The sequence below is a fragment of the Macrosteles quadrilineatus genome, unplaced genomic scaffold (assembly GCF_028750875.1).
Source record: "Macrosteles quadrilineatus isolate MER2022 unplaced genomic scaffold, UCM_ALF_1.0 Scaffold_4__1_contigs__length_99947679, whole genome shotgun sequence".
NCBI lineage: Eukaryota > Metazoa > Arthropoda > Insecta > Hemiptera > Cicadellidae > Macrosteles > Macrosteles quadrilineatus.
The window spans coordinates 76,529,439-76,544,099 of record NW_026542597.1 but is presented as its reverse complement, the minus strand read 5'-3'; the positions used below and the strand labels follow the sequence as shown (position 1 = coordinate 76,544,099).

Genomic DNA, 14,661 nt, shown 5'->3' with positions numbered 1-14,661 from the left:
TTCGTAGCAACCAAGCGAAGTACTTTAGTTTTATTTGACCCAAAGTCAATGAATACTTAGCTAAAGTAACTTTATCTTAGCATATTTCATAGCTACCAACTATTTCCTCGAGAGATTCTAAAAGTTCAAAACTTTTACGTCTGTATATAGGTAGCATAATGGTAAATCGATTTCAGCTAGGTTTTTGGACATCATAATAAGAGTAGTACAGTTTTACTTTGACCGTAAAACACTATAGACAAGAACATTGTATTGAATCTATACCTATAAAAGAGGAAGTATGAATGTAGGGCCTATATATGTATGTATGTACCCTATGGACTCCGAAACCGCTCGACAGATTGTAATGAAGTTTGGTATAAACTATTTGCCTAAGAAGTATGGAATTTTATTTCCATTCATTGCGAGTAATTGAAAGTCCTGCTACATTTTTCATCCTTATGAATCTGAAGACAATTTTAAAGTACCTATTGGTGTGTATGTACCGGTAGTATATCTAGACTTGAGTGTGTTACTACTTTAATTACATTTCATCGACTTAGCTATAAATTTATAAACTTCTGCTCACTATCCGGTGTTATAAGCAAAGAGAAAAGCTAACACAATATCATAGTAACTTAAATCATAAACAAGACAAGAGTATGCTGTCGACATCTACGCAAAAGTAATCTAACATTACAGTAAATTGCATTGCATTTCAACGAGCGTCACATTTTGCAATATAATTTTAAAACTAAAATCTGTATCCAAAGTCAATATTATTACATTTCATACTTTCCAAACCGAGTTACCATAGATTAAACATACTCGGTGTTACTCCGACCGCGGATGTTTAACCAACTGCAATCAAAACATTTACTCTATGGCATACACTAAAACGAACCAAACGAACTCAAAACATATGAGTTAAACAACAATATTAAACCACATCAAAATCTGAAAATTTACAAATTATATTCAACCTTAAAAATTCAACCTTCGTAATGCATTCGAACTACAACGAGATGAGACTTAATGGACAACTCTGCGACGGCGTTATCAAGACTTCAGATGGAGGAAGATTTTTAGTCCACAGAGTGGTGTTGGGCGCCTTCAGTCCGTACTTCAGGGCCTACTTCACCAACAGTCTGGGCCAAGAGGGTCGGGAGATAGGAGAAATGACTATAGACGACGAACCAAAGGACATCGTCGCCGCCATTGTGGAGTGCGCCTACACCGGGACATGCGCGGTGAACGTACACAACGCGCAAGCGCTCATGGTGGCCGCGGACAGGTTCTCGTGCGAATCTCTAGTCAAACATTGCGCAGAATTCATCGGGAAACAAATCAGCTTTGATAACTTTGCCAGCATGCTCAGATTTGCCAGGAACTACTTGTTTCGGGATCTTGAGGTGAGGGAATTAAACTAGGATTTAAAATAAGTCATCTTGTTGAGTGACTCAGATGAAGACACTAAAAAGATAAGACGTTATTATTTTAGAGTTCTTTTTCTTAATTCGTTTTGTAAGAGGTTAGTGTCAGTTTGGAGAAGGATTTTACTTACCATGTTACTTTCACAATCATCCAGTGTGATAGCATTTTGTCAAAAAGTAATATGCTTAATCCTAACTTTAGTATTGACTTAGTAAAGTAAAATATAAAAATCATCTATAACACACTTTATCTAGGATTATGGTAACCTACTTCTACTTGTTACCCTGAAAGTTTACGGAGCTCTTTTGTGTGCAGCGTAGATTATTCTATGAGTGCAGGAAATTATGGTCCTGGTAATGCTAATATTTACCAACTACCTGAACACCCAAATAGGAATATATACATTGAGGGATATTTATAAATACCCCCGGCACAGCACACCTACAGACTAAGCTATACATGAATATGAACGGATGGTGGTTTTAGCCTATGAGGACATCATAACTCCTTAGACTTCACTTAAAAAAGTAAAGCGGTCCTGGGTCTAGGTGTAAAAGAGACCTTCGGTAAAAGCTTATTTCTTCATGGGAAATTCATAGGTATTTTTAACATTGAAAACCATTCATGGTGAAATAATGCGATTTAACTTTTTTTACAGGTGAAGGTGTGGCAGTTTGGATGGGATCAGATGGAGGAGCTCATGAATTCTTCTGAGTTTCTCACCCTGACTGCTGACGAGCTTAGTGAGCTTCTCAGTGCAGACGAGCTCAACGTAAAACAGGAGGAGGTAAAAGTTTTGTTTTGTCAACTGAAAACCACACGTGGCAAAGTTACAATTAGATAGTTTTTTTTTTTTTTTTTTACTTAAAACTGAAATATTGGCCTGAAGATATCTAATATCAAGTTTGAGTTTTGAAGAGATTCTTAACACACACACAACACTTCAAAACTTTTTTCAATCAATCTTATAAGGCACCAAAACAAATACCGGTATTTTCAACCAAAAATTTGAAAACTTTGCAAAATGATACTTTCTCTAGAAGACATTATCACTTCTTTTACTCTTGAACACATTATTAAATTTCTGAAAAGAATTCATTGCTCTTATAGACTGGTTTTTAAAAACATTGATTGGGCATACTCTACAACATAAATACAATTTTGATTTAACTCTTCATTTTAGTAGATTACTTTGTTCTCAGGTAGTTTTTGAAGCAATCGATCGCTGGATTCGAAACGACCCAGAGTCAAGACGTCATAACCTTGCTCAACTCCTGAGATCCATCCGCTTTGCCCTTTTGTCTGGGGAATTCTACAATCAGCGAATCAAAAACTACCCTTACAACACCGAGGTAATGAGAAAGTACCATTGAAACTTTCACCAATTACTTGCTTTTCTGTAACAGAGTGAAAGTATCAATTAGTTGCTCTCATCTTTTACTACTTCTGAAAGCAACAGGAGATCCTGCAGAATCTTAAACATGAAATGGATTTACGCATGTAACCAAAAAATACCACAGTAAACTTGCAGACCAAGTAATAATAGTTGATTTATTGAGGACTAGCTGTTGTACCCGTGCTTTGCAACGGGAAGAAAACACATAATAGAAACATTTTAATCTTTACATCTGTTGCGTATAATAGTTACACATCCACCAAGGCTTTTAGAAACAAAATTCAACTTTCATGGCCTTAATAGAAACGTTTAAGTTATAATATATTTAATTTCATTAGATCAGCTGTCTTAAATTGTAAAATATGCAATTTGACAGTTTTTGTTTATTTTGAAATGTCAAAGCAAATGTAAACATTGTGAGTATTCTCATTGCAGCCATGGTGACCAATCAATATTTACTTTTAAAATCCTCACCTCAGAACTTTTAAAGCCAAAGGGGCAAAGCCCACAGGCAGTATTGAAGTGTGAATAGTCCTATAATGGTCCTTGGTATGGTAACTATATTTTTGTAAAATTTAAGCCAGGTTGTTTCAGTAGTTGTCGCACCTATTAGTAATACACATACAGACAGACACCATTAGATTTTTATATAATAGTATAGATTTAAGCCAGGTTGTTTCAGTAGTTGTCGCACCTATTAGTAATACACATACAGACAGACACCATTAGATTTTTATATAATAGTATAGATTCGTTCGAAAAGGTTCTAAACAAAAGAAAATTGAAACGGTGGGTATTATGATGAGCCGGCCTTATTCATGTGCAAGAGGTGCAGCATAGGGCTCCGCACCTCGTCTTGAATGAAAATTTAAAAAAAAATTTAAATCCTTTATCTATACGTCAATTTTGTCAGTTATGAAGTAAAAAGGGGGAAGTATCATAATATTATACATTGGGTTTTTATTATTTAGTTGTTGGATACCTATTACTTTTTTGGTAGTAGGTGGCCCCATTTTGAATGTTTACACCACCCAAGGCCATAGCTCTGCCAGTAATACATCATAGGTTCAGAGATTCCAGTACATTCTTAGGTTTGCTGCTATGAGGGTTGTAATAAACTTATTTTTCTCATTATATGGATAACATAAGATGTAAGACTTTATAGTATTTTATCACTGAAAAATAGGCATAGAATAAAATGTTTTCACAAAACAATAATTTATTCAATGAAAACATGTAGGCGTACAGAAATATTTTTGTTTTAATATCATTTTTCAAAACACCCGATTCACAGGAGAGTCTAGACTTGCTGCTGACGATTGACACTCTGTTCGACAGTGAAAACGACTCGTTTTACTTCTACTGCCATCACAGGCCGAGGATACCAAACGAGGTTGTCTTCACCATTGGCGGTTGGTCGGACGGATATCCTACAGATGCTATTGAAACGTATGACAAAAGGTTGGTAATTTGGCCCATGGAATGACTATTATGATTTCTACTATTACTACTATAAGTCTGCTAGTATTTTTACTATTTTTTTTATTTCAGTAGAGCCCTACAAATTTGTCAACCAGTGGATAGTTAGTTAGTTTAGAAAAGCTGATGACTCTGGAAAGTGAAAGTGTTGTTTATTAAAGATCAGTAATATTCCTCTCCTGCAAAAAGATATATCTGTACTAAAAATATTCCTTACACCGTGTTGATGATAAAAGGAATCGTCAACAATTTGTAATCAGGAAGACAAATTTTTGTATTGATTTTCAGGTGGTCAGTTAATTGCACTAACCTTAAACTATTGCACAGCAGGGCAAAAAAATTTTCCATTGATTGTCCTTTCCCACTCAGATGGTCAAAGCTACTGGTGGTTATGGAAATACTTTCAAGCTCGAAAGGACACACCCTTTTGTCAAAAAACCTTGACCGTTTTACTACAAAATGATGTTTGTTTTGACGATTGTGGTGATACCTAAGTAAGAAATGTTAGCACTAAAATTATTCTCAGCTGGTAGGAAGAAGCTGTCATGATGGCTGCTGAGCTGATCTCAAGAGAAAGCACATTTTAGCAGCGGAGACAGCAGTTGAAAAATTTAACAAATTAGGAAACAGGGTAAACTGAACGCTATAATTCAGTCCAATATTTTTCAGATCAGACAGTTGGTACTTGTCGCACATGAAGGACCAGAAGATCAGGGCGTACCACGGTGTGGTCGTGTTGGACAAACTGATCTACATCATCGGGGGGTTCAACGGTTCCGAGTACTTCAGCACGATGCACTGCTACGACCCGGTCACATACAAGTGGACTGAGAAGGCATGCATGCACGATGTACGCTGTTACATAAGCGTGGCTACTCTTGGTAAGCTGTGGACGAGTTTATAAGGGTGCGCTCTACCTCAGCTCGGGCTTCAGGAGCTATGTTGCGCCATTGAACAGTGCCGTGAGAAGTGCTTGCAAACGTTTAAGTTCTGTCAAATTACTCAGTTGACTTATACATTTTTTTTCATCTGAAGAAGGTTCCTTACTCCTTGGATTCCAATTTATGACTCTATCGTTTCAATTTTCTTCTGAAAATTCATTTGTATGTGTATTATGCTTTAGAAAAAGCTTATTTTATAAGTATTTACCATTCACTTCCCACTTAAAATTCTACTATTATCAAAAAATTCAAACGATACAAGCCTACAAAAATAAGTAATGAATAAATTAACATAAATATATTTTCAATCGACTAAGAACTGAGACGACAATGACGGAGATCCTAAATTCTTACATTAGCAAGCGGCGCTAAAACTGGATGATGATTTTTTTAAATATTAGACCGGTGCCAATGAGGATAGGGACACAGCTGGGTGTATTTGAACACAAATATGAGCAAATTTTGTTTACATGATTGACAAAGACGCATTTTGTAACCTTGAAACTGACAAAGGACAGAGGTTTTAGCCAGGACCATTTATTGCCCAATGATCAAAGACAGGGGTTTAGTTGTCATATACACAGAATAATATGCGCCGATAACAGGCAAAAGCTATTTACTTTTATATAGACGGCGTGTGTGGTTAGTTCACAAATTAAGTGTTGATGTCGCTTATTTTTACAGTACAAATAAATATTTAAAAGTGGTTGTACTGGTTGTGACTAAGATTCATCTAAATCTTTTTATACTAAGTGGTAGAAAATAAGCTACGCAAAGCTACGACTCTTATGACAACTTATAATTATAAATTAGTGGTTATAATGGTTATAAAAAAACATTGTAGACATTTTTCCTAGGCTTACCATAGTCGCATGTACAGGTGGTGAGATCTACGCCATCGGAGGGTACAACGGCCGCACTAGGCTAAACACTGCGGAGAAATACAACCCATTGATCAATCAGTGGACCATGATAGCACCCCTGAACAAGATCAGATCCGATGCCAGCGCCGCTTCTCTGTTCGGGAAGGTGAGGAACATTCCTTCTGGTGACTTTTAGTCTACTAGGATTCAACATCACTTATGTTGTTTATAAATTAATTGATTTAAGTGTGTTGTCGATAACAAAGACGCAATTGTCATTTGACTCTGTTTATTGCATTTGTATGTCTAACTCCAGTGGCATCCTTTGAAACTTTAAGTCAATCCTGTCAGTACTCAGGCAAAGATTAGTGTCGAGTCACTTTACATCACTGTATTAGCTATCCACGATGGGAAGGCATCGAGAAATATTTTAACCTGAATGTAAATGAAGGTGTTTGAAATCGGCAAGATGCATTGATAAACTTTATTACTGACTAAAACTGAGTTCTTTAGTCTGGACCACTTTCTTTTTTCACCAAGGACAGCTGATTTCAAACTCACACCATTTTAAAATCCATTGTCTGTTCTCGGGGATCGAACCAGCTAACCTTCTGATTACTACTCAGCTATATTCACAGCCACCTGCATATTACTCATGCAATTATAGAGTTTAATTTATAGCCTCAGAAACAAGTCACAGCTTGTTTATTTTATTCTGTTTGATACGTATAGATAATATTGCTATTACTATACCACTTCAGTTTTCTAGTTTTACAATTCAACTGAGTTATTTTGAAAAGTGTTCTGTCTTTTTTTACTAACTTCTGATGGCTTTGACTTTCTCGGATCCATAAAAAATTCCATCTCGAAGGGTCCAAAATGAAGGAAGTATATTGTACTGTAAAGATCTCAAACGCAATGCAATTAAAAAATTTCAAATGTCTCTTCTTAAACACATTTAAAGTTCTATATTGAATAAAGTAACTATGTTGCCAAGATTACCTACGTTAGTTTCCTTGGTCCCAGATTTACGTGGCTGGAGGGTTTGATGGAGGCGAGGTGATGCGCTCAGCGGAAGTCTACACTCCGGAAAGCGACAGCTGGCTCTTCGTAGACTACATGACAGTGCCTCGGTCAGGTGTTAATCTCATCTCTCACGGAAGCTATATCTACGCTCTCGGGGGATACGATGGAGTTAACAGACTTTACTCATGTGTGTTCAGATACAATCATTGTTTAATGATTTAAGTTTTATCTTCATATTAAGTTTTATTAAATAATATTTTACACTAGCAAAACCTTTGACTATTGATGGGAGTATACTTCAGCTATCAGAGTGTACAATAAAGTTAAACGTATTGCATTATATAATTATCCAGAACTCTGTTCTCTCAAAGATTAAATAATAGTTCTTGAACAATTTAAAGAAGGAATACATAAACAAGGTATTCCTTTAAAACAATAATTTAAAGACGTTGAATTTCTTAGCGATATTTTATTACAGAATACCCAATCTAGTTTAAATTCAAGAACAATCATCAGTGGCCATCAAATCAAAGAAATTATATTTTAATTATTTTCAACTGATAAAAAAAGATAGTTATAAATACTGCTCTAAAAAGAATTAAACTCCCCAAAAACCTCTTGAGCTAAGTATCCATGAACCTCAATAAGATTAACAATTATTATAGAGAAAGTATAAAATATATTTTCTTAAGATAAAGTACTTTTAAAAGCTTACGATTGAATAAAAATCGATAATTTTAATTTTATTGCACCTGACAGGTGAACGTTACAACCCGGTCTACAACAGATGGGACCAGATAGCAGACATGCAGAATCCGAGAAGTAACCTGTCCAGTGTCATAGTGGACAATTCAATTCTTGTCATCGGTGGCTTTGATGGTAATTATAATTAGAATTTTAAAATATACTTATGATTTTTGTTGATTTGATGGGAATTGTTTACACGAATAGTTTTAAAAAAGATTTTTTTTTTCAGATGAGTTTCTAAAGCGCTGTAATTGTTCTAATTGGTTTGAAATTTGCTTACAAAAATTTTGTTATTTGGTCAATCGCCCTAAATATCCTTTAAAATTCTGAAAGGCAGTTTATGCACTGATAACTGTGAACACCCAAAACACCCTAAGCCAAAAAGGACGATGAGATGGTTGAGGATGGCGGCATTATAAGTACAAATAGATGAGATGGGGAAGAGCAGAAATCTTGGGGCAGAATCTCATTTCAGTTGAGCTATTCATCTATATCTATAAAAGAGGAACTATGTATGTATATATATATACATATATGTATATATATATATATGCATATATATATATATGTGTGTGTGTGTGTATATACGTTATGGACTCCGAAACCGCTCGACAGATTGTAATGAAACTTTCAGGCATTATTAAGCATTTTTCAAGGATGGTTCGAGTGAAGTTTGGTGCAGATCCGTCAAAAGGGCTCTGCCCCAGAGGGTTTTAAGTGGGCCAATGTCAGAATTTTTTATCTACAATGTTTACAAATAAATATAATTTAAAAGCGAACGATTTCCAACCTGAAGGTGAGTGAGCGTAGCGAATGAACTTCAACCAGGACGTGATTGAGCCATGCGAATACTTATGAAGTTAAGCGGGGCAAAGCCCGCGGGTACAGCTAGTAGTTTATGGATGGTGATTGTCTTTTCCTAAAATGTAGACTGGAATCTTGAGAACAACACTTCACAAATACCAATGATATGAAAGAAATTAATTTTGTGAAAATTTTTTATAGGAAGGAAAATCCAACTGGGTGGGAAAGGTAATTAAGACATATAATGAGCAAGAATCTACTTAACAGAGATACATTGCCTCATATTCAGGAGTAGAGGTAAAAATGCCAACTATCTAAAGCAACAGCACTCCTGGATACAAGCAAACTATCGACCATAGTACCATAGTTGTTGTTGTTGGTAATGTTGTTGTGGCAACCAAAAATTGTACGTTTTACTCTCAATGTCTTTGCATGGATTTTTGTTGGGTTCTTCAAAATTAACTAACATATTAGGAGCAGAAATCTTGCAATTACCAAACAACAAATGAGACTCGTGACAAAAATGCTCATACCCAAATAATTCTAAAATAAAAAGGGTTAATAAATCGTTAGGCCAGGCGCAAACAGGCGATTTTGAGTCACGCAACAGTTGCCCGACTAAAATGTTCAACATTGTTTTAAATTGGAGTGCGCACACGAAGAAAACAGTCTGGTGACAGTCGCGCAACTGTTGCAACCGATGTTCCCGGACCCAATTTGCCAGCGACTGCTCTGCGACTGAATTGTTGCGGGACTATCGCTCCAGGTTTGGTATCCATTGAAACGAGTGTAGTTGCGCACACATGCAACTAAATAGTCGCTGTGTCGCTCAGTCTCACCCCAGTAGTTCAACTACTCGTGGCCAGAACTGTCACTAGTGTTTGCTCACTTGTTGTGTGTGTGAAGTTTTTAGAAAATTACAAGTATGAGTTTGCGTGATGAGGATGTCGATCAATTAATTGATGAAGTTGAGAAGAGGTTGATACGAAGTGTCTCACAAGTCTTCTTGAATATTTGAAAAACTTCTCTGGGTGTTCTCTTAAGTCATTGTACAAAATGGAACTGTCCTTTCACAAGTCGCTCACTATATATGGGATGAACCCAGTATCTTCTCTTTTTCTTTCGCGCGCGAAACTTCAGCAACAAAGCACATACTATGGCTGTATCATTGAAATCCATTCGGAACGATGTAACGAATGTGTTTCCAACACGTCTCAAGACTAGATTCACGACTAAAAAGTTGCCTGTGTGCGCACTCCAGCTCAACTGTCGCTAGACTTCAGAGTCTCCGAGTGAGTCGCGCAACAGTCCCCCGATTAGTCGGGCAACTGTTGCGCGACTCAAAATCGCCTGTGTGCGCCTGGCCTTAATAAGCAAAACTTGTCCCAGCTCGTACCAAATAAGTTCTGTTCTAGGTACCTCCACAGTGGCTTGTACGGAGTTTTACAACCAGGAGGAAGACAAGTGGTTTGAAAGCGCGTCTATGAACATCAACAAATCGGCGCTAGCAGCGTGCGTGGTCCGAGGTCTGCCCAACGCAAAGAGCTACACATTCCTGGGTATCGGAGTCGACCCTGCAGTGGAGTCAGCCGGTGGTGAGTGGATTGTGTAAGCACCCACCATTGTTTCTGTTATATTTTCACATTCTAGTTAGAATTATAAGGAAGAAATACAAACGTATACAAAATTGGTTGCGTTTTAGCACAGATTCCAAATGAAGGATGTAGTTAAGTCCTGCAAACTTGCACCCAATGATACAACCTGGTTTTCTTTGCGAATCGGAAAAAGATTTGATTAAGATTATGTTAGATTACCTTAGACTAATCTTTGACACACCAGGTGTGTATTTTGAGACGAAGATGAGTGTTTGAATGATTTGATAGCTTTGTTACCAAGATCAGCTGTTTATTCAGCCAGGAGTCCAATGGCCACTTTGGTCGGTTTCGCAGAAGCCTACACTGGTGTTAATTAAGACTTTAATCTGATAACAAACTAGACCTAAGCTGCTGTATAAGAATTTTGTCTGACTCCTAGTGGGCACATCCCTTCAGAGGTAAAATAGTATATTTCGTACCTAGGGCCCAAAATGAGGTTTTGCCGGCTAGATTAGTTTTTAAGTTCGAGACAAAGTCGAGAACTTAAAACGATCGAGAGCTGCAAAACCATTTCCGTCCGTGGTACGAATGCTATTTTTCACCACACTATACCCTATTACCACTATTCACCACAATAATAATGCACACTGATAGCATTGACTTTATATCTCTACACTCTACACATTGACTTTATATCTGTGTAGAGATATAAAGTCAATGCTGATAGTCAACACAACCTTAACTTTAAGGTTATGTGAAGAAATAATTTGAGGAATCAGCAAAAAAAATTATAAATAGTTGCTAGGCAGCGGTGACAATAAAACAAATGTATTGCAAAGCTATGGATACTGATTATGTATTTAATATGCAATCATGTTTTAAGAAAGTAAGCGGGCAGCTGATTTTGCGCCCTAGGGATGTAAAAACCTGCTCGGTCTCCAAATAACGATGACAGCTGGCATGGCCAGCAAAACGTAACTTTCAGCCACCAATTAATGTATATAAACCGCTAAAAACATCATAGTGTGGTGAAAAAACATATATGGTATTACACCGTTCGGGGTTTTTCCAATCACACTGTATATATCCAAAAAGGTATACATTCATGAAATTGTAGGTACTTGTAGTATTCGTAAATTTATTTTGTTCTCTTCTTTAATAAACTTAATTTATACCTAACTCATTTATAAAAAATTATAAATGCACTAATCTCTAATTTTACCTCCAACATTTAACAGACAATGAATTGTAATAATCCGTGTTTTATTTGTTCCAGGATCAAAATGTGACTAAGGAGCTGCTTTTCCCAAAAAAAGACTAAAAATTCCTCCCAATATACATCATTGTTTGTGATATATTTAATTTAAATTCCATAGCAAATAAGTACTTCTGTAAGTGCTGTAGACAAAAACATCATTTTCCCCAAATGTTATAGTAGTTCAAAATTATTCTTATTAGTAGACATCAGTAGAAATTATGTATACTGTTAATATAATTAATATAAGAAATTTAAAATCTGTAAAAAATAGAATTTCTACACTTGTATACTAGTAATATTTTAATGAAATATATGCAATTGTTTACCATTTTTGTTTTCCTTCTAACTAGATTTTCATTTGAAATACAGTTGGAATTATGTAGCCTACAAAAAATGTGAAATGTGTTGGGTCCAAAACATGATATTAATGGTTTTGTGTATGTTTATAATTTTTTTTTTTTTTCAAGCAGAAAAGAATGGCTCATACAAATGTTTGACTAACCAACGCCAAGCACAGCATTAACTCTCTATGATTTTGCAACTTTGAATCTTCATTATTCTGAAATTCAATATACTAACTGGGACACCTAGCGGTTTTTGTAATATCTACTAAAAGATCTTCAATTTGGTCCACAAATAGTAAATAAAATGAAAAGATGATTAAATCTTTACCCTATCCCATTAATATAATTTTTATTGGAAATACAGGCGACTTTAAGAATGTAAAATGCATAACAGAATTATAAAAATTGTTTTTTATTATCTGTTATAAAAAATCTATATAAAGGATATAAAACATTTTGTAGCTTACACAAATATTAATGACACTAAAAATAAACTATCTTAGTGATTTTCAACAATAAATAATAGACTTTTTAACTTAACAGCAAACAAAATAAGAGAAAAAGTACTCTTGCAAACCTAATTCATGCAAATTTACAAAAAATCTGCGAGAAGCACTTACAGTGTGAAACTATTTACTGGAACTTGAAATAAATTGTAATACTACAAAAAAATAGGTTTACAATATTCTCAAAGATAATCATTAAAGGCAAGTTGTATCTACACTGTTGCATTGTTAGTTAATTTATTGACCAACGCACTTCTACAATTTATCCACGCAGTCTCTATCACATCAATATTAATAATATACACAAAGTATCAACGTTTATGATTTCACGTTTATTTTTAAGATAAATCTATGTTTGGCTACGGCCACACGGGCGTTTTTTCACGCAAGAACGCAGCGTGAAAAAACGTGAGAAATATGGGCAGCATTAAATGTAATGAGGTATGCCACACGGAGTGTGTTTTCACGCAGATTTGGCGCGTCTTCAAAATCGACCGCTGCGGGCCCGCAGAAGAATGGACTGTGGTGCATTTTTGAAGCTTGTTTTCACGCTCTGTCCCTGGCCACACGGGCGGGAGCAACACGCAGCTTTGATCAAGTCGTCCTGGCAAGTTAAAATAAATATAAATGTATCTAATTTTGTCCAGGATAGCGTAAAATATTTTTGGGTTTAGTCAATTACACAGTAGACCTACACGTTTTATCTTAAACATAGGTCGACCTTACTGGACCACTTAATAATTTGTTACTAAAAGGAAAGGCATTTAGTTGGACTAAAAAATGTAAAGAGGCATTTATGTAGTAGAATATTCAAAGATCTGATGAAAGTCTTGTCATAAAAATATTTATATTATTTTTTTTTTATAAATGTCAAAATCAAATAATTGTAGTGTTGTTTTCGTATCGAAATTAATATAGGGTGAACGGTACAGTTGTTGGCAGGGGTACAGTAGTTGTCACCTTTTTACTATATTCCTTATAATAAGAGAACTACTTACTCTATGGAGGAAACAGATAATTCTCGCCATTGCCAAAAGGGTGCAGCACGAGTTCTCTTAGTGGATGACAGCAAGCATCTTCCCCCCACGTGCTGGGAATAATTCTCGAGAAGGTAGGTAGTAGTTTACAGTTCCTTTTATGCATTTGTTTAGAAACATGATGTTTAAAATTCCTTTAAACAACGGCAAAAATCAAAGACATTTTACATTCCACTGATTTTTTTTAACATTAAACTTTATTGGTTCATTTTAGGTTATGTTTTGTAACATAACCTTAAAAACTTTGATCTTAAGGGGGGGTGCCAATAACTAAACCAAATAAGTAATGATGTTATAGTAGTTGGCACTCGTGTGCCAATAACTGTACCTCTCTGAAAACCATGTGTTTTAGTTGTTGGCATGGTTAATATTTTAATTTAAATATATTATAAAATAATGAATAATTTTAAAATAATGATTAATGCTGCATATGTTACTTTTTCAGCTGTCAAAATTGTAATTTTGAAATACCCGTTTAATTTGTTATGTATGTTTTATAGCTATTTAGAATTATTATGTCCAACATTCTAAATCTTTCTAAGAAACCTTCTTTATAAAATATATAGTTACACAAATTTTATGTAATTTAGACCAATTATTTCACAATTTAAGACCCAGAAAAGTCTTTAGTGAGTAATTTTATTTCAGGTTTGTGGCCAACACCTCCAAAATGGCCCACTTCCAGGGGGTGCCAATAACTGTAACATAAAACTTCACTGTTTCAATTGTTGGCATAAAGATGCCAACGACTGAAACATGCTTTGGTAAGGTGATTTCAATTGTTGGCATATTAAATATTTTTGATTTTGGGAATTAAAAAGTCCCATTTAGGTCCACTATAAATTTTAGATAGCCGAGTGATTGGTTTGGTTTTCTTTTGTTTAAGAAAAAATAGTTTGGGACCAATCAAAATGCCAGCGAAAAAATATAACGAGGCAGATCTAGATGCTGCAGTTAGCGAAGTAAGAAGAGGAGCCTTATCAAAAAAAGCAGCCTCGATTAAATATAAAGTACCTCGATCCACTATTCAGTTTCGTTTGAGTAACAAATTTGTAAAGAAAGAAAAAGGACCTGATACAATTTTAAGTAAAGAAGAAGAAGGGGTTTTAGTTAAGTGGATAAATGAATGCTGCAGGAAAGGATTCCCTAGAAGAAAAGAGGACATTTTGATTAGTGTTAAGGAATTCTTGGATATTAACAAAAGAAAAACAATATTCAATAACAACTACCCTGGCAGAGGATGGTATCGAGC

The 14,661-nt window shown here is 35.3% G+C and overlaps 2 protein-coding genes across 2 annotated transcripts; both read left to right on the top strand.

The window, feature by feature from the left end:
• Positions 1 to 911: 911 nt before the first annotated feature.
• On the top strand, positions 912 to 1,409 carry LOC128993071 (kelch-like protein 10). The gene has a single exon (XM_054416826.1). The coding sequence runs from the start codon at positions 984 to 986 to the stop codon at positions 1,407 to 1,409; it is 426 nt and encodes a 141-aa protein (XP_054272801.1). The 5' UTR covers positions 912 to 983.
• Positions 1,410 to 1,757: 348 nt separating this feature from the next.
• Positions 1,758 to 11,833, top strand: LOC128993070 (kelch-like protein 10). The gene is made up of 10 exons (XM_054416825.1): positions 1,758 to 1,766; positions 2,072 to 2,200; positions 2,616 to 2,765; positions 4,104 to 4,270; positions 4,958 to 5,169; positions 6,110 to 6,258; positions 7,119 to 7,305; positions 7,878 to 7,997; positions 10,085 to 10,264; positions 11,541 to 11,833. The coding sequence occupies exons 1-10, from the start codon at positions 1,758 to 1,760 to the stop codon at positions 11,555 to 11,557; spliced, it is 1,320 nt and encodes a 439-aa protein (XP_054272800.1). The 3' UTR covers positions 11,558 to 11,833.
• Positions 11,834 to 14,661: the final 2,828 nt, after the last annotated feature.

Bases quoted from the DNA above. Each gene is read 5' to 3' on its own strand.
- LOC128993070 (XM_054416825.1), top strand. The intron at 6,259-7,118 runs GTGAGGAACATT...CCTTGGTCCCAG, and splicing joins CCGCTTCTCTGTTCGGGAAG to ATTTACGTGGCTGGAGGGTT. The intron at 7,306-7,877 runs GTGTGTTCAGAT...TGCACCTGACAG, and splicing joins AGTTAACAGACTTTACTCAT to GTGAACGTTACAACCCGGTC.
- LOC128993071 (XM_054416826.1), top strand. From the start codon at position 984: ATGCATTCGAACTACAACGAGATGAGACTTAATGGACAACTCTGCGAC.